The sequence below is a fragment of the Schistocerca americana genome, chromosome 1 (assembly GCF_021461395.2).
Source record: "Schistocerca americana isolate TAMUIC-IGC-003095 chromosome 1, iqSchAmer2.1, whole genome shotgun sequence".
Classification (NCBI taxonomy): Eukaryota; Metazoa; Arthropoda; class Insecta; order Orthoptera; family Acrididae; genus Schistocerca; species Schistocerca americana.
Window position 1 is genome coordinate 500440948 of NC_060119.1, and position 25997 is coordinate 500466944.

Sequence of the window (25997 nt, forward strand, 5' to 3'; positions counted from 1 at the left end):
GCATTTCATGCCATTTTTACTCTTCTATTTTTCTTTTCCTGCCCATCCAGTTGCTGCCTTCAGTTGTCCTATGCACAAAAAAACTCATCAACGAGTACTGTGACTTCGTTTGTAGTTTCTACTATTGTTATGAGGAGTATTCAATAAGTAATGCAATAAATTTTTACCCTGAAAGCAGGTTGGTTTTATTCAGGATTCCAATACTCCATGTTATTCCCTATCCTTTTGGCTACAAAACCCTATTTTTCAAGGCCACATGGTACTACTCTACTGGTCGACATTGGAGGCAACATCTTGCTTCATCAGTAACTTGCCCATAATACATGTACTGCTTCTCAGGGAGTGTATCCTTCATTGGGCCAAGCCAATGGAAGTCAGAAGACGAGGAGCCCACTCGGTTGATGAGTGTGTCTGCACTCCAACAGAGACGTCCCACTGAGTAACGAGACGTTTGTAATCTGTCAGTCACCTCAGACGAGAGTGTCCATATGTTCCAGCATTGCAGGAGTCACAGCTGTGTTTGGCCAGCCAGCACGTGGTAGGTAGGACAGGTTTGCGTGACCTTGTTGCAATGATGCAGATGCTTCGCCCAATGACTCACTGTGCTTTTGTTTACTGCCCAGTCTCAGTAAACATTCTGCAAGCACCTATGAAAACCTGCAATACTCTGGTTTTCCACCTAAAGAAACTCAATGACAGCTCTCGGTGTGGAACACATCTCCATTACAGACAACATTTTGAAGGCTACTTTTATGGCCATCAATTATAATCGTGAAACTACATGGTCTGAAGCAGACATATTACAAGATGTGCCCTAACAAATTCCTCATTTTTTCAACTGAAATTGACCAAGAAAAAGAAGTGAGTTGCATCAGTTATTGAACACCCCTCGTATTTACTGATGTGTTGACAGTACAATATTTTAATTGTGTTATAATTGTTTTTCATTCCTACTTTCAGACATGCTCTGCTAAAGGTCTTAGTTGTTGAAGTTTATGAGCACTAGTATGGACAGTACAATGTCATCAGCAAAACTCAGATATATTTCATTAACAGTAATTTCTTCTTTGTTTTACCACTTTTAGTATCTGAAAACTTCCTTTATGAGTGCTGGAAAAAGTTATGATACAGTATCTCCTTACTTGTTGACACTACAGCTTAAACTTGAATTTACCCCCTGCTCTATTCCCATTTGATCTTATTCAGGTCCTTTTTCCGACTCCACTAATCAGTCTTAGAATCCCACAGTTGTGCAATTTGTCAGCCATAAATGTAAAGTAGGTTTTTTTCTTTTTTTTAAGTATGCCCTAAGTCTATTTAGGCAGTCTGTGTGTATAAAAGCGTTGGCATACCATGTGCCCACCCCCCTGCGGGTTCAGGGGTAAGAATAGGCCCGCGGTATTCCTGCCTGTCGTAAGAGGTGACTAAAAGGAGTCTCAAAAGTTTTGGCCCTTATGTGATGGTCCCCTGTCAGGTTTGACCTCCATATCTCAAAATTCTTCCAAAGAGCGAGCCGATTGGGTAAGGGCACCTTACTTGGTGCATTGTGTCCATCTTGCGTTGAGACCTTTTGCCACCTTATTCTTGGTTGCATTGCAGTCCTGCCCGCTCTCCACCTCTTGGGCATGGATACATTCCTGCATGCATTTTCCACCATGCCATGTGCAGTGCCGCTTCCTGCACTGACGACGACCATGGACTACATGTCACCAAATATCCAGCACGGCAGCCAGTCCATTGTGGTGGGGCCGCCATGTACCCTGTTGGTTGTAGCCCCCTGACAACACAGGGATCCCTCTGCTGATGCCTGCACCTTTATCTCCCCACGTATGCCAAGGAGTAGATGCCTATCCTCCCGGGGTACCTGGACTCCCAGCAATGGCCATCCTGCCAGGTGGCTCTTGCTGAGGCTGGGTGGCGCCCGTGGGGAGGGCCCTTGGTCGGAGTTGGTGGCATCAGGGCGGATGACCCACAATGAAGCATGGTACATCATCTCTCGCTGGTGGCCAGCCACCAGCAGTCTCAAAGCGTTCTCGCACTCAATTTAACGCACAGAAGTATGATCCGAAAACGTTCCCCTCCCTGGCCACACCGTGGGAGGAGCGTAAGTCTCAGGATGGCAGTAACAGTTATTCGCCCCGGTTCCTAGTTTGTACGGGAGCTGATTGGGTGTCTTTCATGTCCACAAAGCCTCAGTTTTTTGTAGAGCATTTAGAGGACAAGTTTGGGGAGGTGGAGGGCTTGTCCAAAATGCGCTCTGGGTCAGTACTGATAAAAACAGCATCCTCTGCCCAGTCACACCCCATAAGAGCTTAAATATAGTCCAGGGTATTATTTACCGTAGGGACCTTCTTTTGGAGTCTGTTGACGAGCTGCGCACCAACTTTGAGCGCCAAGGTGTACATTTCGTCCAGCGCGTTCATCGGGGTCCAAAGGATAATCAGATTGCTACCGGTGCCTTCATCTTGGCCTTCGAGGGTGATACATTACCGGAGAAGGTCAAGGTGATGGTCTACCGTTGTGACGTCAAGCCCTATATCCCTCCCCTGATGCAGTGCTTTAAGTGCTGGAATTTCGGCCATATGTCTTCCCACTGTACTTCCAGCCTCACTTGTCGAGATTGCGGACGCCCATCATATCCCAATACTCCATGTGCCCCGCCTCCCATCTGTGTCAACTGCGGAGAGCATCATTCACCTTGCTCACCAGACTGCAGGATCTTACAGAAAGAGCACAAAATCATGGAATATAAGACCCTGGACTGACTGACTTATACTGAGGCTAAGAGGAAATATGAATGACTACATCCTGTGCGAATGACTTCCTCCTATGCCGTTGCAACGACAACCATGTTAGCCCCATCAGTTCAGCATATTCCAGCCAAATCACGGAGCCGTACAACTCCACATGCCCCTTTGCTCACGGGGGGGGCACTATCCCCCCTGTTGCTCCTGCGCCACCTACCTCGGGAGCAACACCCCCCACCCCCTCCCCACCAATTGGGGACGTCCGTCCCCGCTTCTAAGCCAGAGAACCGTCCAACATCTTTGGCTACTCTTGCTCGCAAGGGGTCCCTTGGCTCCCTCCATTCCCAGGTTTCCCCATTCGGGAAGGATGACGCCCGACAGTGGCATAAGTGCCCACAAGCAGCTGGTCGTAGGGCTTCGCGATCCTCCTCCGTCCCAGAGACTGAATCGGTGAAGCCCTCCCAGCCAGTGAAACCCAAGACGCAGCGAGAGAAGTCCAAGAGGAAGACCTCCAAGGCCAAGGAATTTGCGGTGGCACCCACCCTACCGCAACGTTCGAGCTCTACGTCTGAGGATGAGGTGGAGATCCTGACGTCCGCTGAGAACCTGGATCTCGCCAGTCCGTCTGACACAATGGATAGCACTTGCACAGGTGCTCAGTCAGTGGCAGCAGGTGACCCAGGGGCGTAATCTGCCTCCCCAGTCCCTTCACGCCTTTCTCACCCATGGACAATATCATCCTCCAGTGGAACTGCAGCGGTTTCTTCCACCATCTTGCTGACCTCAGACAACTTCTCAGCCTTCACCCTTTCCTCTGCATTGCTCTTCAAGAAACTTTGTTTCCAGCAATGCGAACCCCTGCCCTCTGTGGCTATCGGGGTTATTATAGGAACCAGGCAGTTTATGAAAGGGTATCTGGTGGCTTCCACCTGATGGTGATGTCCCACAGCATGTCCTGACTGTGCTGATAGCCCAATTGTCACCCCTTTTTCTGTTACTGGGCGACTTCAATGCCCATAACCCTCTGTGGGGTGGATCAGTGGCAACAGGCCGAGGCGCCACCGTTGAGCATGTAGTGGCACAGCTCGACCTTTCCCTTTTAAATGATGGTGCCTTCACACATTTCAGTGTGGCGCATGACATGTACTCAGCAATCGACCTTTCGATCTGCAGCCTTAGCCTCTTACCGTCTGTCCAATGGAGGGTGCATGATGACTTGTGCGGTAGTGACCACTTTCCGATCTTTCTGTCACTGCCCCAGCGTAACTCTTCTGGGTGCACCTGCAGATGGGCTATGAATAAGGCTGACTGGGACTTGTTCTCCTCCGTTGTCTCTTTTGAGCCTCTTTCTAATGCCGGCATTGATGCTGTGGTTCACTCCGTCACCACCGGCATCATTACTGCCACAGAATGTGCCATTCCCCATTCTTCTGGGTCCCCTCGGCGGATGTCTGTGCCTTGGTGGCCGCCTGCGATCGCCAAGGCGATTAAAGATTGCAGGCGGGCACTCCAGCGTCACAAGCGACATCCCTCATTAGAAAACCTCATCGCCTTTAAACGGCTCCATGTGTGGGCCCGCCACATCATTCGCCAACACAGGCAGGCGTGCTGGGAACGGTATGTCTCCACCATTGGCCTCCATATCTCTCCATCGCAGGTTTGGGCCAAGATTAGGCGCCTCTATGGGTATCGGACCCGTGTCAGCGTCCCTGTGCTCTCACCGCATGGAGCAGTTTGTACTGACTCTGATGTAATTGCAAACTGCTTGGCAGAGCATTTTGCTCTGAGTTCCACTTTTGTGAATTAGCAACAGGCCTTCTGCTCCATTAAAGAGCGGTTGGAACGTCGGAGCCTTTCATTTCACACCCGCCATCCTGAGTACTACAATGTTCCATTCAATGAGTGGGAATTTCACAGTGCCCTAGCCGCTTGCCCTGATACAGCTCCTGGGCCAGATCGCATCCACTGTCAGATGCTGAAACACTTTACAGTGGACTGCCAGCGACGCCTCCTCGACCTTTACAACTGTATCTGGGTCGAGGGTGAGTTTCCGTCGCAATGGTGGGAAAGCATTGTTATCCCCGCTTTGAAACCTGCCAAGACCCCATTGGAGGTGGACAGCTACCGCCCCATTAGCCTCACCAACGTTTTTTGCAAGTTGCTCGAACGCATGGTGAGCCGGCGATTGAGTTCGGTACTCGAGTCTTGGGGCCTTCTGGCTCCTTCTCAGGGTGTGTTCCGTAAAGGCCACTCTGCCGCCGACAATCTGGTGATCCTGGAGTCAGCCATCCGTACGGCCTTTGCCCGCCATCAGCACCTCATCGCTATCTTTTTTGACATGTGGAAGGCGTACGATATGACATGGCACCATCACATCCTCTCTCCACTTCATGGTTGGGGTCTTCAGGGTTCGCTGCCGATTTTCATACAAAATTTTCTGGCGCGTCGTACCTTCCGCATGCAAGTCGCAGCCTCCCATAGTTCCCCCAGAGTTAAGGAGAATGGGGTACCACAGGGATCTGTCTTAAGTGTCTGCCTGTTTTTAATTGCAATTACTGGGCTCACTGCGGTGGTGGGAATGTCTGTCTCAGCTTCCTTGTATGCTGACGACTTCTGCCTCTACTATAGCTCAATTGGCATTGCAGCAGCTGAACGTCAGCTGCAGGATGCTATCCGCAAGGTGCAGTCTTGGGCTGTAGTGCATGGCTTTCAGTTTTCGGCTGCCCAGGCCTGTGTTATGCATTTCTGCCGGCGATGAACAGTTCACCCTGAGCCGCGGCTTTATCTTCTTTATCTTGCCAGCGAACTTCTTGCTGTGGTGGAGACACATCGGTTTTTGGGTGTGGTTTTTGATGCCCGATTGACTTGGCTCCCACATATTCGGCTGGACCCAATCCTTCACAGCGGGATCTGACTTGCCACTGGAGCTTTCCCGACTAGCCTTGTGGACAGCATACTTGTGGAGGCAGGTGTCCCTCCACTGCGGTTATGGTGCCAACGTTTACTGGCCGCTTATGCTACACATGTTTGTAGCTTGCCCGGACATCCTAATTATCGTCTCCTGTTCCCTCAGTTGGCTGTCCATCTCCCAGAATGTTGGCCCCGGTCGGCTTGTACGATCGCAGTCCGCGTCGGAGAGCTTCTCTTGGGGTTTTCCCTCTTCCACCTCCTTTCCGGGCCCCTCTGCGTACACCCCTGTGGTGTGTGCCCTGCGCTTGCCTTCGGCTCGAATTGGCACAGGGCCCGAAGGACTCAGTCCCTCCGAAGGCCTTCCGCCACCGCTTTCTTTTCATCCTTGCCACGTATCAGGGCTCTGATGGTTCGATGGTTGCTGGTCGTGTCGGTTATGCTCTCACTCTAGGGGACCATTACAAACAACATTCATTGCTGGCTGGCTGCAGCGTTTTCACTGTCGAGCTGGTCGCCATCTTTCATGCCCTAGAGTATATCCACTCCAGCTAAGGTGAGTCCTTCGTTATCTGTAGTGACTCCCTGAGCAGTTTACGAGCTACTGACCAGTGTTTCCCTCGCTCTCGTCTGGTGATGGCTATCCAGGAGTCCCTCCATACTCTTGCCTGTTGCGGTCCCTCTGTGGTGTTTGTGTGGACCCTGGCCATGTTGGGATACCAGGCAATGAACATGTTAAACCTGGCCAAACAGGCCACCAGTAAACCATCTCTGGACCTTGGCCTCCCAGAGACTGATTTGCGAGCTGTCTTACGCTGCAAAGTTTTTGAGCTTTGGGACACTGAATGGCGCGCCCTGCCTTCACCAAACAAACTTTGGGCCATCAAGGAGGCTACCGGTGTGTGGCGCTCCTCCTTTCGGTTGTCTCGCAAGGAGTCTGTTGTCCTCTGCCGGCTGCGCATTGGGCACACTCGGCTGACGCACGGCCACTTATTGCGCCATGAGGACCCACCTCTATGTCTCTGCGGATCCGTTTTGACGGTGGTCCACATTTTGTTGGAGTGTCCCCTTTTAGCTGTGCGCAGGCAGACGTTCGCGCTGCCTGACACGCTCCCTGCCCTTTTAACAAATGACACTGCCATGGCAGGCTTAGTTTTGCGTTTTATTCGGGCAGGGGTTTTTTATCACTTAATCTGAGTGTTTGTTATGTTTTTTTGTTTTGAGTCTGGCCTTTGGCCTATGATTTTAGACTGAGTTTTAGTGTGTTTCTCGGTGGTTGGCTTTTCCTTTTTTGTCTCTATGGTCGGCCAACCACTGTCACACTCTGTGTGATTTTAATTCATTTTTTCTGATCTCTGTCTGAGTCTTTCTTGTCCTGTGTCGTCTGTTGTCGTCTTTATTATTCGTTTTTATTCTATGTGTGTGTGTTTGCATTTCTGGAAAAAGGGACCGATGACCATCGCAGTCTGGTCCCTTCAATCTCACAAACCAACCATACCATGTGCCCATGATCTAGGCACGAGTTTTTTGATTCTTGGATGGCTAATATTTTTCTCTGAGTCCAAAATATTGTTGTCCCAGAGTCTCACACATGTCAGCAAGGACTATGATTACACTACCCTTGGTATACTGGACTTCAAGGTCCCAGAGAGTTTCATGATGCAAGTTAAGTGCTAAATTTTGGCCATAGTGGTGGTAAATATCGAAGCCTGTGACAACACAAGTCACTTACTTGCTGATCACATGGTAGTAGGGACATTCCTTTCTGGACTTTTCAGAAGATTGTATTTGAAATACTTTGTACCAAAAGTATTCCATACATCAATATTGTTGTTTAATACTAATTCAGCCTTTGGTTATTTAATAATATATTTAGTCTAGAGGGTAACATACAGGTGCCTTCTCACATTGCTGACTGACGAGCAGCCATTGATATTTGTCCTCATAAACTAATCAGTCTGGCTTTTTATTTTATAAGTATTTAACAGGAACAAAACCTGAATGTCTTGATTGGATATTGGGATGCATCCTGCTCAGTTTCATTGATTCTCATTAAAACCAATTTTGTTTATACTTATAGGAATTGAAAGGCAATGCCCAGACATCAGTGTCCTAAAGTAGTATGATGCACTGTGCAAAAATACTCTAATAAATCAGCTTTGAAGATTCCGAAGTACATTTTAAGTATAAAATATTCTGAGTGTTTTGACAGGGCCATTCATAGCTGCATTGTAGACTTGTAATTGTGAGATTGTTGATTCAATTTTTGCCAGGTTCAGCTTCTTCTATACAGGGTGTACATAAAGCCCGGAAACAATTTCAATTATTTATTGCACAAGAACTAAACATTGTTCAGATGTCATACATACTGCATTTTGAACAGAAACTCTGAACGTTTATAAACCGTACTTGGTTCTAAACATCCATTGAACAGCTGTAGCACATTTGTTTTTGTCAAACTTCAAAACACAGAAAGCTCACTCTGCACCTGAACTCTCCATGTTTGCGACTAGCGCTGGCTATCGGCAAGTTACCAAACTACGCTGTGGCGGTATATGTGTGGGGGGGGGGGGGGCCCTCAGGGTTTCTCTTCAAAATGACATATGTATGATATCTGTATAATGTTCAGTTCTTGTGCAATAAATAATTGAAAATGTTCCCGGACTTTATGCCCACCGTGTATTTATTTGCATTCTTTATTTATAAGCAAATTGAAATGTTAACAAATATTGAATTAGTTTTAATAAAAATAATATATTTCTGTTTTTAATTATTAATCACAGTAAAATATGAGTATTCATAGTAAATTAAAATTTGTTTTGAAAGAGAGAGAGAGAGAGAGAGAGAGAGAGAGAGAGAGAGAGAGAGAGAGAGATCCCCAACCACCATTCATCTGCACTTGATTGTATACCTCTACTCAATTTTGTTCATTATTTCTATTCTAGCATTTCCATTACTATAGCATTAAAATTACTTATGTTTATTGCCAAACTTTTCCAAACTATCGTATTAATTTATACACAGAAAATCTGCATTTTCAACCTTGACAAAAGAAAATAATAATAATGAAGATTAATAATAATAAGTTTTGCTTTGTAAGAAGATTTCAGCATTATTTTTGTAAAAAGATCGTATTCCCTTCAGTAGTAATACGTATTTAGTTACATAACTTTCAGAAATATTGACACACATGCTTTGCATTGGATATATTTTTAATGTCTGAGAGTGTGTTAATAATTTCTGCAAGACACATTTCCCCTGGTGCAAACAGGTGCACAAAGACAAAGAAAATACAGTTCTCTTTCATATTTGATAATCATCTTGTTGGTTCCATTTAAACTTTTCATTTATGTAGATGGAGAATGTATTCATTGTTCATTCAATGGCATTTCACAACCAATGAATTATGGGGACTTGTGTATTTAAATATGCTGTTCATTATAATAGTTACTTAAATCTGTTGGTATTAATTACTAATACTGTCATTCTTTTTAAATTAGTGCATCATTTAGTTCTGTTACATATCAGGACAGAATCTTGGTGTATGCTCATGATGATATAATTATTTTTCAGATGCAATCTGTATTATGCTTGAAGACACTAGATTTTGAAAGCTGCTGGAATCCTACAGACAATCGTATTGGTGTGGCTATGAATGGTGGTATTTACCATGAGAAACAGGTAGGTGTTTCATGAAATCTCCTTCAACTAATGCAGTAGTTCCATTATGGGCTGCAGCCTGTCCTCCAATTGCACTACTGATAGGATTCATTGACGTTTGAAAACCTAGCTGACCTATCATATAGGCTTTGTTATAAGAATATGTAGGAAAGTTCTGGCAGAATGTTAATATTTAGGAGTAAAGGAGATCACTCAGAATAGCAGAGGCATTGAGATGTCAGGAGGCTAGAGACAACACAAAAAAGAATGAAAACTTTGCTAGCTTTTGGAATAAATTCTGTGATGAGTGAGAGGAACACACACACACACACACACACCACAGGTGTGCATGCACGCCTCTCGGGTCTTCGAAGGATTTCTTTCGAAAGCTAGCAGTTTTGATTCTCTTTCATGTATGCCTCTTGACGACTCAACACCACCTTTACTCCTAAATATTATCACACACAAGAGCTATTTCAGTAGATGTCGAGGTGGCCATTGTATCAATTAAATGTCATTCCCCGCCTGGGCTTATCTGTAAAAATGACTCCCGTGGAGCTACAATTGAACAGTTCCTACTGAAAAAATGTACAAAATATGTTGTAATTTGGCAAGACACATTCTTTACTTAATTCCTGGGAGGAACAATGAATTTGAACATAAACTGCAGGAGATTCAATGTAGAGTGGACACGATGTCATGTGTGAAGTTAGTTTTGGTATAATTGTTGAGAGTCACACTGTTGTGTGCCCAGCTAGGTTGGTTATCCAGTTCTTCTGCACACTATTTAATTAAGACACTTTGTTATAAGCTGTGAGTAATGATGTTTGACATTTTCACTGTCTTGTCCTCAAGTAGACTATACGGGTATGTTTATGCTGCAGCCTCATTGTTGGCAGCTCGCTGCTCACTGCTGGCACATTGCATCTCAGTGCTTGCCAGAAGCCTTATTAGATTTATGCTGCAGTCTCTTTTCTGGCACGTCATACATTGCCCAGGCATCTTGCATTTTGCCGTGATTCTTTATTGTATGACTTCCTACATAACTAGTTGAGTTGATTACTTGCAGTGTGTGAACCAGAAACAATATATTCCGCATTGTCTGACAATGGTAATAATGGTTCTCTTGCCAGAAATGTTGTTATTGACAAGGATAAAGGAGATTAGGTATGGATTCACCATTTGAATATAGCCCTTCCTGCTGTATATATAGGGTGTATCAAAAAGAATCATCCAATTTTTAAAAAATCTTAACTGTTATGTTATTTGAGATATGTGCGTGAACAATGTACTGTTGGAAAGAGCAAGCTCTAGAGTTTTACATGGTTCCCATTAGGTAGCAGCAGTGTGCACCCACTTCAGTTCCAGTAAAAGTGGTCTCGGGATAACAGAAAGTGTTTTGTGTTCTATGTTTTGTGCATTGTGGCTCAGTAATAATTGTTCAGCATGACTTTTGTACTAGGTATGGTGTGGATCCTCCTACAGCATAGAGCATTAGACAATGTCATGAACAATTCCGAGGAACAGCTTGTTTGTGCAAAGGCAAATTGGCGGGGCATCCCCGAGTGCCTGACACAGATGTTGAACACATCCGCCATAGTTTCACAAGGAGTCCACAGAAATCTGTTTGCCGTGCAGCTTGACAGCTCAACACGCCCCCAGTGTCCGTCTTATGTGTGTAGCGTCGATGTTTACGCATGAAACCATACAAAATTCAGCTACTGTAAGCTCTTCGTGAATGTGACAAACAACAACCTGTGGAGTCCTGTAATTTCATTCTTGGCATAATTGAGGATGGCAAGTTTCTTCCACGCATAATGTTTAGTGATGAGGCAACATACCATTTAAATGGAAAGGTGAACCATCATAATGTGAGAATACGGGTTATGAAATAACCACATGAAGTTGTAAGACTCTCCAAAATTTAATGTGTTGACTCTCCAAAATTTAATGTGTTTTGTGTAGTTTCACGGAAAAAGGCGTATAGTCCATTTTTCTTTGCAGAGAACAGGAAGCACATATCTCAGTATGCTTGAGAACTTTCTTTTCCCACGGTTGGAGACAGATTCGAACGACTTCATTTACCAACAGGATGGGGCACCCCCACACTGGCACCTGGAAGTGTGTGACTTTTAAATCGAAGGATTACTGAATGATGTACCAGTTGAACTGCATCAGATGATGCAGCCTTACATTACTGGCCCTCAAGGTCACAGGACCTGACTGTACATGATTATTTCTTTTGGGGTTTATAAAAGGCTCTGTTTATATGCCTCCATTACCAATAACAATGAATGAACTGAGACATAGCATAACAGCAGCTGTGGAAGCTTTAACTCAAGACATGCTTGCTGCAGTGTGGGAACAATTTGAACACCGCATTGACGTGCCATGCGTCTCAAGGGGGACATATTGAACACCTGCGAAATGATGTGGAGAAAAAAAAAAAAAAAAAAAAACTTTTTGAGTTTCCCGTTCATCAAGAAGCAAAATTCATTGTATATGTTATTAGTTTCAGAAATATAGACGTGCCAATCAGAAGCTTCTTTTTGATACGCCCTGTACTTTCATCAGTTATAATATCTCAGAAATTATCCAAGGTACATTTTCAGCCAGTCAAGAATGTCACGAGGAACTTTCCAGTTCCTTTTAATATTATAGAATCATAAACAGTTAAAGATGAGAAGATTCGATCCTACTGTAGTGCCCCGTGGTGCAGGGTCGGGTGGCAGTGAGCCAGGATGGTGCAAGCAGGTGGTGGAGGTGAGGTCGGAGCCCAGGTGGCTCCAGAGGACAGCTGCAAATGTAATAAGTTCTTTTATTGACACCTCTGCACTGCTTGACACTGTGTTAGGAGCCGACTGGTCACTGAATTCTGCTGGGCGTGCTGTCTGCACACTCTTTGTTGCTGACACAGAATGACACCACGCCGGCAGTCTAGTTACATTAGCTGACTGTGGGGACCCCATACCAGTGGGGTGTGAACTTGACAGTACTCGGGCTGTTACAGCCATGGTGCCATCTGGTGGCATCACAGCAGGGGATGTCCACCTTGCCGAGACGCGGTTCTGGCAGTGATGGATGGTGTGTGGTGTGCATGGAAAGTTACTCACTGTCCCCTGGGCAGGAGTAAGTTGTGCTGCTGGAGATAAGCTGGTGTGGCCAACCACGCCATGGCACTAAGTCTGGGGAGGGTCTCAGTGGACAGAGCTGTTGCCCTGCTGTGGCCTCGGACCTGTGACCTCTGCTGGTAGGTTTCTATGGCAATATGGTGTCCTCATTCAGTGAAGCCACTACTATTCACATATCTTATGACACTACAGCTACTGTCAGATTGAAAATCTGCCTTGGCACTTGCTGCACTAGTCCATGCAGTACCGTTGAGTTCACTGTTTCAACAAGATAACCTGCCTCACAACATTGCCTTGCTGGAATTATTACAGTGACGACAAACCACAATCACTCACTGTCAGCACTGCTTCAATATGCTACGCAGGCTTACACTAATATGCCCGTATATGATCGTTACTCTACAGTATCTTATCTGTGAACAAGACCTCGTAGCTTGGGTCAACTTTGAAACTATTTTCATATCAAGCTGCATGTTCGTACAGAATACAGAGAAATTTTATAGCTAAACAAATGCGACTTCCCCTTATGAGTTAGATAAGGCATCCAGTTTTATTTGCTATGCTGCTTATTGCTACATGTCATATTTGTTTTGCACTTCTTGCAATCCAACCTTCATGGCTTGTCCTGTTGTTTCCTTCCCGCTTAGCTCTGAATTTACATCTATTCTGCATTCACCTCTCTCTCTCTCTCTCTCTCTCTCTCTCTCTCTCTCTCTCATGCTCTAGGGATCAACTCTACTGGAACCTGGGCCATAAGTGGTTTATGCTTATGATCAGCCCTCCAACTTAAAAGAATAAAAGCTATACCTATGCGAGTTAAAGTTACGCATTGTCCTTCTCTGAACTGCTGTACATGCTGCATTAACAGCTCAGCTGAAATGCATCGTTCCTACAAAGCAGTGAACCAATGCTGAAAGTGGGTTAGGTCGGGTTTTAGAGTTTGATTTATAAGTTTTCTGTTTGGCGTTGGCAATACAACTGTGGTTTTGAGATGTTCACTTGCTTGATACCCCTAATCATGGCTGGCAGATGGAAAGTTAGCCCCATGAGCTTCCCCAACTTTTTACAAAGTCATCATATTGGAAGAAATCCAATGAAAACCTGCTTGCTGGAAACTGAGTCTGGTTTCCATGGTATTCCTTGGTCAATCTAGCCCCTTCTGTCTGGCTAAGAACAGTTGTGGAGCATTTGTTCAAAATAAATACTCAGTTGCCCAAAATTTAGATTTTTGTGGTTGCAAATCAAGCTTGTTGCCATGCATGAACTGTTGAAATGATTTAGTCAAAAGCTGGTATTTGCTGTTGTTATAGGGTGTTGAAAATAAGAGTTTTTGCAAAACTCAATATTTACTCTTAGCTAGTTAAATCAAAAGTTAATAAATGCAAATTGTGCTTTGCTTCTGAGAGACCTGAAGGGAGAACAATAGTGTGGGATGTCATTTAGGGTAGGCTGAATGTAGGAAGCGGGTAGGAGCAGGTGAGGTAGGAATTTTTCAGTACTGCTCTTAGAAATGTGGTTTTACTATATCACAACACAATAACTTGAATACATGAATTGTAACTTATCTTTGGCTGAGATGAGTCTGTAGGTGCGAAGCTGTACGTCAATCAATTCTAACATCGGCTAGAACTTACCAAGGCAAAATCTGTAGTGGCTTGCCCACTGTGAAATGGAAACAATGTTGCTTGGTCGTCTACTCTGAATCGAATGGGTAGAATCTGGAGCGGCGCTCGTAGAGCTGCACAGTGCCGGCTAGAGGGCACTGTCATCCGTGTTGGTATCGTAGTGCCAACCTAAGAACTTGTACCTATGCCGTGGCATCGTAGCTATCGATACCACAGTCATTGTCAATGATAATGTGAGAGAGTTTTCTGTGAAAAAAAATCACACCTAACTGATGGCAAGCCAAATGCTATAAAGCACTTCACCCATCAAATTCACTATCTGTTTAGTGTACCATTCATCTGATAACTTACTTCCCTCCACCATTTTTTATTTTTTTACTGCTATGACTCGTATTCCTTCCATTTTGTCCTTGAAATATTGCAACCTGAGAACAGGGGCAAATATTTCATGTTGACTAATGAAGTAGTCTCCTCCACCTGATAAGGTCCTTCATATCTTGTGATGAACTACGTCGGCTTCCCTTTTGGTGTGTAAGGACTGGATAACATCACCCATTGCCTTATCTCATACTGCGAGAAACTTGCAAACATCTCACTGATTCGTTCTGCTTCTGCGATGCCTTCATATTCACATTCTGTATTCATTTCTGTATTTCTGGTACTGTTTGTGCAAACTTGTGTACTGACTTTACAGCTTCCCCTCCTTCACCTTTATTAAGTCGAATGGTGATGGAATTTTTTGACCAAACTCATCATCGTATGGGGACAACCCATTATTTGTGTGCACTTTTGAATTCTATGCTGACTTGACATTCCTGAGATACACTGATTAGCAAAAACACTCTGACCTCTGACCTACTATTGATACAAACCCATCCAGGCGATAGCAGCCTCACCTGTCGGGGAATGACTGCTAGTCAGACACACACACAGTGCATGTGGTATCAGTGTGCATGCTGTCTGTGTGTAGAATGGGAAAGTGGCACTATCTATCTGCATTTGACCAAGGGCAGATTATTGTGGCCCGGATGCTTGGCACAAGCATTTTGGAAACTACACAACTTGTCAGATGTTCAAGGAATGCTGTGGTGAATGTTTTCAACACAGGATGAAACCAAGGTGAAATCATGTTCAGACGTCATTCGGTAGGGCGACCACCCCACATCACGGGTGTCGGCATCATAGGCTGGACAGACTCTGTAATACAGGAAAGATGGTGAACTCTGTAATACAGGAAAGATGGTGAACTGTGGCAGAACTAAATCGGTCTTTAATGCTGGGCATAGTAAAAGGGTGTCTGAAAACACAACGTACCAATGCTGGGCAGAGTAAAAGGGTGTCTGAAAACACAACATACCAAACACTCACAACGATGGGACCCCCACACCTGGCAACCTGTGCATGTGCCAATGTTAGCACCATGACATCGGCAACTACTAATGAAATGGGCACATGACCATCAGCACTGGACATTGCTGCAGTGGTATATCATTGCATGGTGTGATGAATGCTGATACCTTTTTCACCTTGCTGATGGGAAGACATGAATCCGTTGTCTTCCAGGGGAACAGCTCCTTGACACCTGTACTGCGAGGTGGAGACAGGCTGGTGGCAGCTCCATTATGCTCTGGCGAACATTCATGTGAGCATCTATGGGTCCGGTAGGGCTCGTGCTAGGCACCATAATGGCCAAGGAGTATCGTACATGTGGTGCAGACCATATACATCCATTCAGGACGATCATGTTACCCAACAGCAGTGCCATTTTTCAGTAAGATAATGTGCCATGTCACGAGGCGAAGAGTGTGATGGAGAGATTCAAGGAATGCAGTGGTGAGTTCCAGATGATGTACTGGCCCCTAACTCAACAGATTTGAACCCGGTCAAACACATCTGGAATGTGATTGAACGTGGCATCAGAGCTCACCCCCCCCCCCCCCCCCCCCCCCCCCAGAATTAGGTGACTAGTGTGTGCAGATGTGGTGGCAACTTCCTTCAGCGACCTACTGGGGCCTCATTGCTTCCATGCCATGCCATGACATGTTGCTGCTGCTATCCATGCCAAAGGTGGATATAATGGCTATTAGGTAGATGGTCATAATGTTCTGGCTGATCTGTGTTATGTATCCCAATTCCTATGGTGTCCATTCACATAGTAACTTAACATTTACTCAGTGGTTCTGTGCACTTGTTCTGTTCTTAACACGCAGTAACCAACAAAGCTCCTTCAATAAGTGTGATATGAAATTTTATCCTGGTCTGTAATTATCTTGCCTGGCCCACCAAACTTCAACATACAATTGTTAACTATTACTTGTGCAACTGTCACTGCCTGCTTTGGCGTAGTAACCATCTGCATGTACTGAGAAAAAATGATCTAATATTGTTAATATGAATTGGTTTCCTTCTGGTGTATAATTGAACAATGCTAATACACCAGACCTGAGCATTTCAAATTGTTTTGATGCTTGTGGTAGCTTCTGCAACAGTACTCGCTTGTGACTTAAGTCAGCTCTGTGCACACTGTTTGCAATTCCTCGTGTATTGGTCCATGTCTGCTTTCCTTCCTCTCCAACACTATCTCTCCTCTATTCCCAGGTTTGTTGTTCTGCAACCTCCATGACCAGATAACACATGATTATGGGCTTCCTTCAAAATCTCCTCCTTAACCTTTGCTAATACTACTATCCATGACCCTAACTTCATTCCCTTGCGCAACAGTCCATCATTTTGCTAAACTGTGGTTACGTCTTGTTTTGTTTAGGCACCTTCATCACTCTGCGCTGCCTGCTACTCCACAGGACCATGACTCAGAATTTTCACCACTGCTACGTTCTTGCTTAATGCGTCTGAATTTCTGTGCTTCTTCCCTGGATTGTGTACTACTTTGTAGTCAAATTTTTTAAGTCTCAGGGCCCACCTAGCCAGCTTGCTAGATGGGTCCTGTAGTCCCAATAACCACTTCAAAGCAGTGTGGGCACTACTATCTGAAATTTTTACTCATAAAAATATTGTCTAAAGTATGTGAGACCATAAGGGAGGCTCAAATGTCTCCTTCTTTAAATAGTTCTTTGCTGCCACATTCAGCTGTCTCAATGCGTAGGCTGCAAGATGCTCCTCACTGTTAATCTTTTGGCTTAAAACACATGATTAGATGTGTTACATGAAGGAATAAACTCTTTCTGGAAGTCTGCAAATATTAGACCTGATGTGGTTGTCAAAACGCTCTTTAATTCTACAAGCACATCCTGACACTCCTGTCCATATGAATTTCACACCTTTCCTCAGCAACTGCTTGAGTGATCACGTGCTGTCACCAAACCCTTTCACAAAATTTCTACAGTAATTTGAGAGCCTCAAACAGATTGCAGTTCCTTAATCAACTTAGGCTCTGGGAATTCCTGTACAACTTATTCTAGCCTTGGGTCTGTCCTCACCCTGTCCTTACTAATTACATGGAATAAATATGCCAGCTCTTCTAATGCAAAATAACACTTCTTTGTGCTCGGTGTCAGAGACAGCCCTCAATCTCATAAATGCTTCCTTCAGAAATTGTGTCTGCTGCTCTATGTCTTTTGCGATTACAATGATATCTCCAAGTAAACTAGATGCTGACATGATTTTGAACCTGATACGGTTTCAAACCTCTCAGCACACTGCTCAACAACTTCTGAAATATTGGAGGTGCATTTTTTAAAATTCAGATGGCATTCTTTTGAACTCGTAGTGTCCCAGTGGTACCAAAAATGCCGTTTCCGGGAGCAGACTCCAATTGATGGTAACCACTCCTCGAATCCATAGTTGAGAAACTCCAACTTTGCCTCAAATTATCTATGCTATCAATAATGTTTGGGATGGTGTATGCATCTACTACAGCCTTGCTCTTGAGATGACTGTAATCACAACTGGACCTGTATTGTCTAGATCCGTCTATTGATTTCTTTGATACTATCACAATACCTGCACCCCATGGACTATTGGTCTCTTCTGTTACCCTATCAGCTAATGGCTGGTTAATAAAATCTTCCACAATTGACTGTGAATATGTAGGAATGCAGTATGGTTATTGATATACTGGTGCTTTGTTCCTTTTTGGTATTCAGTGTTGGGTCACGAGTGTTGTTGGCAATATAAAAAAAACAAAGATGATGTGACTTACCAAACGAAAGCGCTGGCACGTCAATAGACACAAACAAAATTCAAGCTTTCGCAACAAACTGTTGCCTCATCAGGAAAGAGGGAAGGAGAGGGAAAGACGAAATGATGTGGGTTTTAAGGGAGAGGGTAAGGAGTCATTCCAATCCCGGGAGCGGAAAGACTTACCTTAGGGGGAAAAAAGGACAGGTATCACTCGCACACACACTCATATCCATCCGCACATACACAGACACAAGCAGACATTTTCCCCCTAAGGTAAGTCTTTCCGCTCCCGGGATTGGAATGACTCCTTACCCTCTCCCTTAAAACCCACATCCTTTCGTCTTTCCCTCTCCTTCCCTCTTTCCTGATGAGGCAACAGTTTGTTGCGAAAGCTTGAATTTTGTGTGTATGTTTGTGTTGTTTGTGTGTCTATCGACGTGCCAGCGCTTTCGTTTGGTAAGTCACATCATCTTTGTTTTTAGGTATATTTTTCCCATGTGGAATGTTTCCCTCTATTAATATGTATATATCAGATGCTCCATTTCCCTACTTAATGCAGTCTTAACAGCGGTGTGTTGTTTCTTGTGGTTCACACTCCTTGTGCACCACCCACCCTCATCCAGAAAATCTAAACTTGCTGTTAACATCCCCTTCTTTTACTTCACTACCGTGGTGCCAGAATTATCTTTATTTATGGGCAGCACTCTCCTGCTATACCTCTCTCATATGTGCAAAACATTTTTCTTAAAAAAACTTGATGGATCAAGTAGATTGTTCTCCAAAGACTCGATGGCACATAACATACCCACAGATAAATCCAAAGTGACTTCCTTGTGCTACTTGGCACACAATCATGTGAATGAAGTCTTAGTGCAATTGGTCACAGTTCAACTGATTTACCCAATATGCTAGACGCCCCTCATGGCAGTTCTGCACTAGCAATAGTTTCCCCTAACTGGAATGTCATTCAGTTAAGTTCTGATGTCAATTTTAGCACAATGTTGATATAAAAATCTAACCCCTAGATTATGCTGTAGTCCTCTATCACGTGAGATACTCCCTCTGCACACTGCTTGAATCTCACAGTCCCTATAAGAAAATATGCATCTGCCAAGCCCAACAGTTTCACTTCATTATTTCCGACTCCACTTAGCCTATAGCATGGCGGGTTCCGTTGCCTTTGACCCACTTTGTCTTTACCGGCAACTGACACATGCAACCCTGTGTCCAACAAAAACTTGTGCTCTTTATCTCCTATAACACCTCTTACTGCACACTCTACCTCTGCATACATATATGTTGCATCTAATTTTAATGGAAATGTGTTGTGGACTTTGGATTTCCTATTGCGTTTAATGTTTCTTACCACCTCTTCATCTATACTGTATGTCCAGTACCAAAATTCTCCTGCTGATATCTTCCGTTCCCTGTATTTCCCTGTATCTGGCTACACTACCACCATAAATGCCCTTTCTGCTGACACCTGTAACACTTAATTTTCACAGAAACTCTATCTCACATCTCTTGTTGACATATCAATTTCTTCACACTCCATCGCTAAACTAACAGCAGATTACAGATCGCTTGGTGCACCTATAAGTATCCTCCTTGACATGTCCGATAGCAATCTCCTCAGAAAAGCCTCGAGTTTACTTTGCTCAGCTTCTTGCAACAAAACTAATTTTGCTGTGTCACTCTGGCCTAAGTTATATGTGTGTTTATTACATTTCCGTATCGTATCTGCAAAATTTTCTACAATTTCCTCACACCTCTTCACAGTGTTCAGTTTTACCTAAAAATAAATCACACTGTTATGTTTCTGATACCTTTGTAAAATCCCTTCCTCTTCTCAAATTGTTCAAAGCTTGTTGCATTCTTTAATGCTTCCAAACACCTCATGTATGTTTCTCTCTCTCCCACTAGTTGCAACTTCGTTCTCCACAACAATTGACTGTCAGTCCAACCACACATCTTTGCCAGTGTTTTAAGGTCCTCTAAGAATGACCTTACGTCCTAAGATGATTTTCCAGAAAAGGGAACAGTCAATCCTGCGGTAGCTGGATGCATCTCATGCCATTGTGGCTGAAACAGTGCTAACTGCCAACTGCCGATGTAGCTGCATATTATCTGCTGTCAGCTGCACTACTTTTTCTAACAATGTCTGTACTACTTCCTGCTCAGATGTAACTTTCATCTCTAACTCGGTCATTGCGAGACTTTTACTCTCCATTACACTCAATAATACAGCAACAGAACAAAATAAAATTAATTGCAGTTCCTAAAGATCACTACAAATTAATCTTAACATTGTATCATGAGCCATCTAGACACTCTACAATGCCTTGCAATATGAATATATCAATGATATGTATAACAGGTTAAAGCCACTGACTGCGCACACATCAGAGAGTGCCGAAGTACTTTACACTGCATACACCTTAAAGGCTCCAAATGCTGCTCTCTACCATTAAATTTAAACTCGGGTAAGTCAGTTGGCTCCTCCGGCCTAAACAAGGTAACCTTAAAATTAAAATGACAGTCATGCCTCTCTTCCATGCCTGTTACACCCTCCAAAACATAACAAAATAATTAATCATTTATTTTACGTCACTGACACCATATGTCATGGTCTAGATGCCGTGCTGTGTGAAGATGATGCACCAAATTCTGCTGCCAGACTATAGTGCTTCCAGGTGCAGGGTGGGGCAACTGTGAGCCAGGATGTTATGAGTGGGTGATGGAGGCGAGGTGGAAGTTCAGGAGGCTCCAGAGAATGGCAGCTGCAAATGTAACAAGTTCTTTTATTGATGCATCTGTGCTGCTTGATACACTGGGTCGGTGGCTGACTGGCCGCTGAATTCTGCTGGGCTGGCTGCCCGCACACTCCATGTTGCTGACATGGTACGACACCACGCCGGTGATCTTGTTTTACTGTGCCAGTGGCCTTGTTATGTAAGCTGACTGTGTGGAATCTGTGCCAGTGGTATGCAAACTCGATGCTGCTGTAGCCACAGTGGCCACTGGCATTGTCCCATGGCATCACGGTGGGTGATGTCCACTATCCTGAGACATTTGTCAGCCAGTGGCAGATGGCAACTGATGTGTACAGGATGCAACCCACCACTCCCTGGGTATGAGTCGGCTGCTCTTCTGTATATGACCTATTGCGGCCAGTGCTAAGTCTGGGGAGGGACTCGTGCCCTGGCTTTGAACCTGTGATCTCTGCTGGCAGGTCCATGTGGCAATGTGGCGTCCTCATCCAGCACACCCCCCAGGGGGTCCACAACTCTTTTGTGGATACGTGCGTAGCAAGCACGGGACCCCGAGCTAATGTGGCCTTCCTTCCTTTCCGGGCTGCATACCTTCCCTTTCCGCATCCTTCCCCATCCCTATCTTTGCCCCTCCTCCCCTCACCTCTGGCTCTTTCCTTCCCTTTCTCCCCATCTGGGAGTATGGTTTGTGCCTACGTCCGGAGACGGACGCTCGTAAATGTACTGCATTCTTCGCCTTCCTTGCTTTTATGTCTTCTTCCTTCCTTTGTCCTTCTCTTTTCCTTACCTCCTCTCTTTCCCTTTTCTCCGCTGCGGCGTTTGAGACCTCTCTTCTTTCCTTTCCCTTTCTCTTTCTTCCTCCCTGTGCGTGTCTGAAGGCCGACCCACGCCTTTTGTGCGTAGCCGGTGACGGGGTAACGCGTAATTCCCCGCCCCGGGTAGACAGGTAGGACACGTGCGTACCCCCTGGTAACGGCCAGGCCCAGGGAGGGGTGATTACCCGAGCTGATACCTTCCGAAAATGCCGATTGGTCCCTCCGTCCGTTTGTCGGGAGGTGTGACCTGAGGTGTGAGCAATCACCTAAGGCGGGAGTGCCCTCAGAGAGGGCCCCCACAAGGGAGGAGCGCGCCATCGGAGACGCCGGTAATCATGGGGGATTCTTCCGCAATGGTTTCCTCACCTTCCACTATGTCTGCTCACAAACGTAAGTATACTGAGTCTCAGCCACAGACGATTCTTCCATCGTTGCCACAGTTCCTTGTTGTTTCTCGGACTGATGAAGGTCACGACTTCTCCACAGTCAACCCTTTCATTATTCAGAAAGGTGTCGACGCAATTGCAGGTCCTGTAAAGTCTTGTTCCAGATTACGGAATGGCACCCTGTTGTTAGAAACACACAGTGCCCTTCAGGCACAAAAATTGCTGCGTACTTCTCTGCTCCACACCTTCCCTGTCCGGGTGGAACCGCACCGTACTTTAAATTCCTCGCGTAGAGTCGTTTATAAACGCTCCCTCGATGGATTGTCTGACGAAGAAATTCAGCACTACCTGTCTGACCAGGGCGTCACGGCTGTTCATAGGGTTATGAAACGGGTTGACACGAACATCATTCCAACCCGCACTGTCTTCTTGACATTTGACAAAGTTAAACTCCCATCGAAAATCAAAGCAGGCTATGAGATAATTTCCGTTCGCCCTTACGTCCCAAACCCTACGCGTTGGTATCGATGTCAGCGGTTCAATCACACCAGCCAGTCCTGTTCCAATCCGGGCAAATGTGTTACGTGTGGCAAGGATGCCCATGAGGGTGCTTGTCCACCTCCGTCCCCTCGCTGCATCAACTGTATGGGTGACCACGCTGCTTCCTCTCGAGATTGCCCCGTTTTTAAGGATGAAAAGCTCATCCAGGAAATAAGAGTGAAGGAAAAGGTGTCGACCTTTGCTGCTCGAAAATTATTCGCCAGTCGCAAGCCCGCCGTGCCTCAGACAGGAAAATACAGCACTGTCCTTGCTTCTCCTCGGCCAACAAAGGAGGCGGCCACGCAGACTTGCAACCTCACCCTTAGTGCCACGGTCGTCAGATCGGCCAGCGCAAAGATCGCTCGTTCAACCTCACCACTTTCGCCTGCCCACTCTATGGCTCACCCTTCGTCGGGTTCTGCTAAATCTCGAGCCCAAAAGTCGGATGCCAAGTCTTCGAAAAAAGAGCATACTCGTGAAGAGTTTTTACGTACCGCAACTTCACAACCATCGGTTCCTCCTTCATCTAAACATCATTCTTCCAAGAAGGCTACAAAGAAACCCAGTTCCTCTCCTTCTCCGCCAAGGCGTGTCCCATCTCCAGCACCACCTGGCGGAAATTGCCCTCGGCCGTCTTCTGTGTCGCCGAGGCGCACTGCTGGTGGCCGGTCAACCGGCCGATCGCTGGTGGCAGGGGCTGCTCCTGACCAACCTATGGATCAGGATCTTCTGCCTTCGGCTGAATGCCATTCCATGCTGTCGGTTGCTAGCTCCGAGCAGTCTTTGAGTTGACAGCAACTTTGGTCACATTCCTCCATTTTCTGTTCACCCCAAGTCCATTATCCACTGGAATATCCGCGGCATTCGAGCCAATCGGGATGAATTGTCGGTCCTCTTACGATCCTACTCGTCGGTCATCTTCTGTCTTCAGGAAAGAAAGCTGCGTCCCCATGACCGCTTTGCTCTCCCTCACTTTCAGTTCGTCCGATATGACCTCCCCTCTGTTGAAGGCACTCCAGCCCATGGAGGACTCATGATTCTTCTCCATGATACTCTCCATTATCACCCAATCCCCTTAAACAGTTCCTTCCAAGCTGTCGCCGTCCGTCTTTCCCTTTCTGGATACGCGTTCTCTCTTTGTACTGTATACATTCCATCATCCACACCAATGGCACGAGCTGATCTCCTTCATCTTCTTGGTCAGCTTCCACCCCCCTATTTGCTGGTTGGAGACTTCAATGCCCACCACCCGCTCTGGGGATCTCCACATCCTTGTCCACGTGGCTCTCTATTGCTAGACGTCTTCCACCAAGCGTATCTAGTTTGCCTCAACACTGGGGTCCCCACATTTTTGTCTGCCTCCACGACAAATTTCTCTCATTTGGACCTTGCGGTCGGTACTGTTCCGCTAGCTCGGCGCTTCGAATGGTTCGCCCTTGATGATACACACTCGAGTGACCACTTTCCATGTGTCCTTAGACTGCAGCCTCCACTGCCATATATGCACTCGCGACGCTGGAAATTTGCCCAAGCCGATTGGACACTTTTTTCGTCTCTAGCGACATTCGATGACCGTCGCTTTCCCAGCGTCGACGATGAGGTCACACATATTACCGACGTTATTCTTACAGCTGCGGAACGTTCAGTACCACGCACCTCCGAATTGCCCCGGCGCCCCCCAGTTCCTTGGTGGAACGAGGCATGCCGTGACGCAATACGTGAGCGGCGACGTGCTCTCCGCGTTTTCCGCCACCATCCTACATCTACATCTACATCTACATTGATACTCCGCAAGCCACCTAACGGTGTGTGGCGGAGGGCACTTTACGTGCCACTGTCATTACCTCCCTTTCCTGTTCCAGTCGCGTATGGTTCGCGGGAAGAACGACTGTCTGAAAGCCTCCGTGCGCGCTCTAATCTCTCTAATTTTACATTCGTGATCTCCTCGGGAAGTATAAGTAGGGGGAAGCAATATATTCGATACCTCATCCAGAAACGCACCCTCTCGAAACCTGGCGAGCAAGCTACACCGCGATGCAGAGCGCCTCTCTTGCAGAGTCTGCCACTTGAGTTTATCAAACATCTCCGTAACGCTATCACGGTTACCAAATAACCCAGTGACGAAACGCGCCGCTCTTCTTTGGATCTTCTCTATCTCCTCCGTCAACCCGACCTGGTACGGATCCCACACTGATGAGCAATACTCAAGTATAGGTCGAACGAGTGTTTTGTAAGCCACCTCCTTTGTTGATGGACTACATTTTCTAAGCACTCTCCCAATGAATCTCAACCTGGTACCCGCCTTACCAACAATTAGTTTTATATGATCATTCCACTTCAAATCGTTCCGTACGCATACTACCAGATATTTTACAGAAGTAACTGCTACCAGTGTTTGTTCCGCTATCATATAATCATACAATAAAGGATCCTTCTTTCTATGTATTCGCAATACATTACATTTGTCTATGTTAAGGGTCAGTTGCCACTCCCTGCACCAAGTGCCTATCCGCTGCAGATCTTCCTGTATTTCGCTACAATTTTCTAATGCAGCAACTTCTCTGTACACTACAGCATCATCCGCGAAAAGCCGCATGGAACTTCCGACACTATCTACTAAGTCATTTATATATATTGTGAAAAGCAATGGTCCCATAACACTCCCCTGTGGCACGCCAGAGGTTACTTTAACGTCTGTAGACGTCTCTCCATTGATAACAACATGCTGTGTTCTGTTTGCCAAAAACTCCCCAATCCAGCCACACATCTGGTCTGATATTCCGTAGGCTCTTACTTTGCTTATCAGGCGACAGTGCGGAACTGTATCGAACGCCTTCCAGAAGTCAATAAAAATAGCATCTACCTGGGAGCCTGTATCTAATATTTTCTGGGTCTCATGAACAAATAAGGCGAGTTGGGTCTCACACGATCGCTGTTTCCGGAATCCATGTTGATTCCTACATAGTAGATTCTGGGTTTCCAGAAATGACATGATACGCGAGCAAAAAACTACTTTGGCCAACTGTACCCGCTATAAGCAGCTCCGTGCGCGATGCCATCGCGTCATCCGCGATAGCAAGAAGGCAAGCTGGAAATTCTTTATTAGCTCATTTAACACCTTCACTCCCTCCTCGGAAGTTTGGAGTCGGCTTCGACGGTTCTCAGGCGCGCCTAGTTTCTCCCCGGTCTCTGGGCTCACTGTTGCGCATGATACCTTAGTGGACCCCGTCGCAATTTCTAACTCGTTGGGTCAGCACTTTGCTGAGATTTCGAGC

The 25997-nt window shown here is 45.7% G+C and overlaps 1 protein-coding gene across 5 annotated transcripts in view; it reads left to right on the top strand.

Annotated features, from left to right (window-relative positions):
- The window catches only part of LOC124604560 (josephin-1), a 64957-nt gene that overhangs the window by 14818 nt on the left and 24142 nt on the right, over positions 1–25997 (top strand). For all 5 annotated transcript variants that reach the window (XM_047136490.1, XM_047136488.1, XM_047136489.1 and 2 more), the window contains one exon: positions 9228–9335. In XM_047136490.1, coding sequence (XP_046992446.1) covers positions 9228–9335 — 108 coding nt within the window. The remainder of the gene's footprint in view (positions 1–9227; positions 9336–25997) is intronic.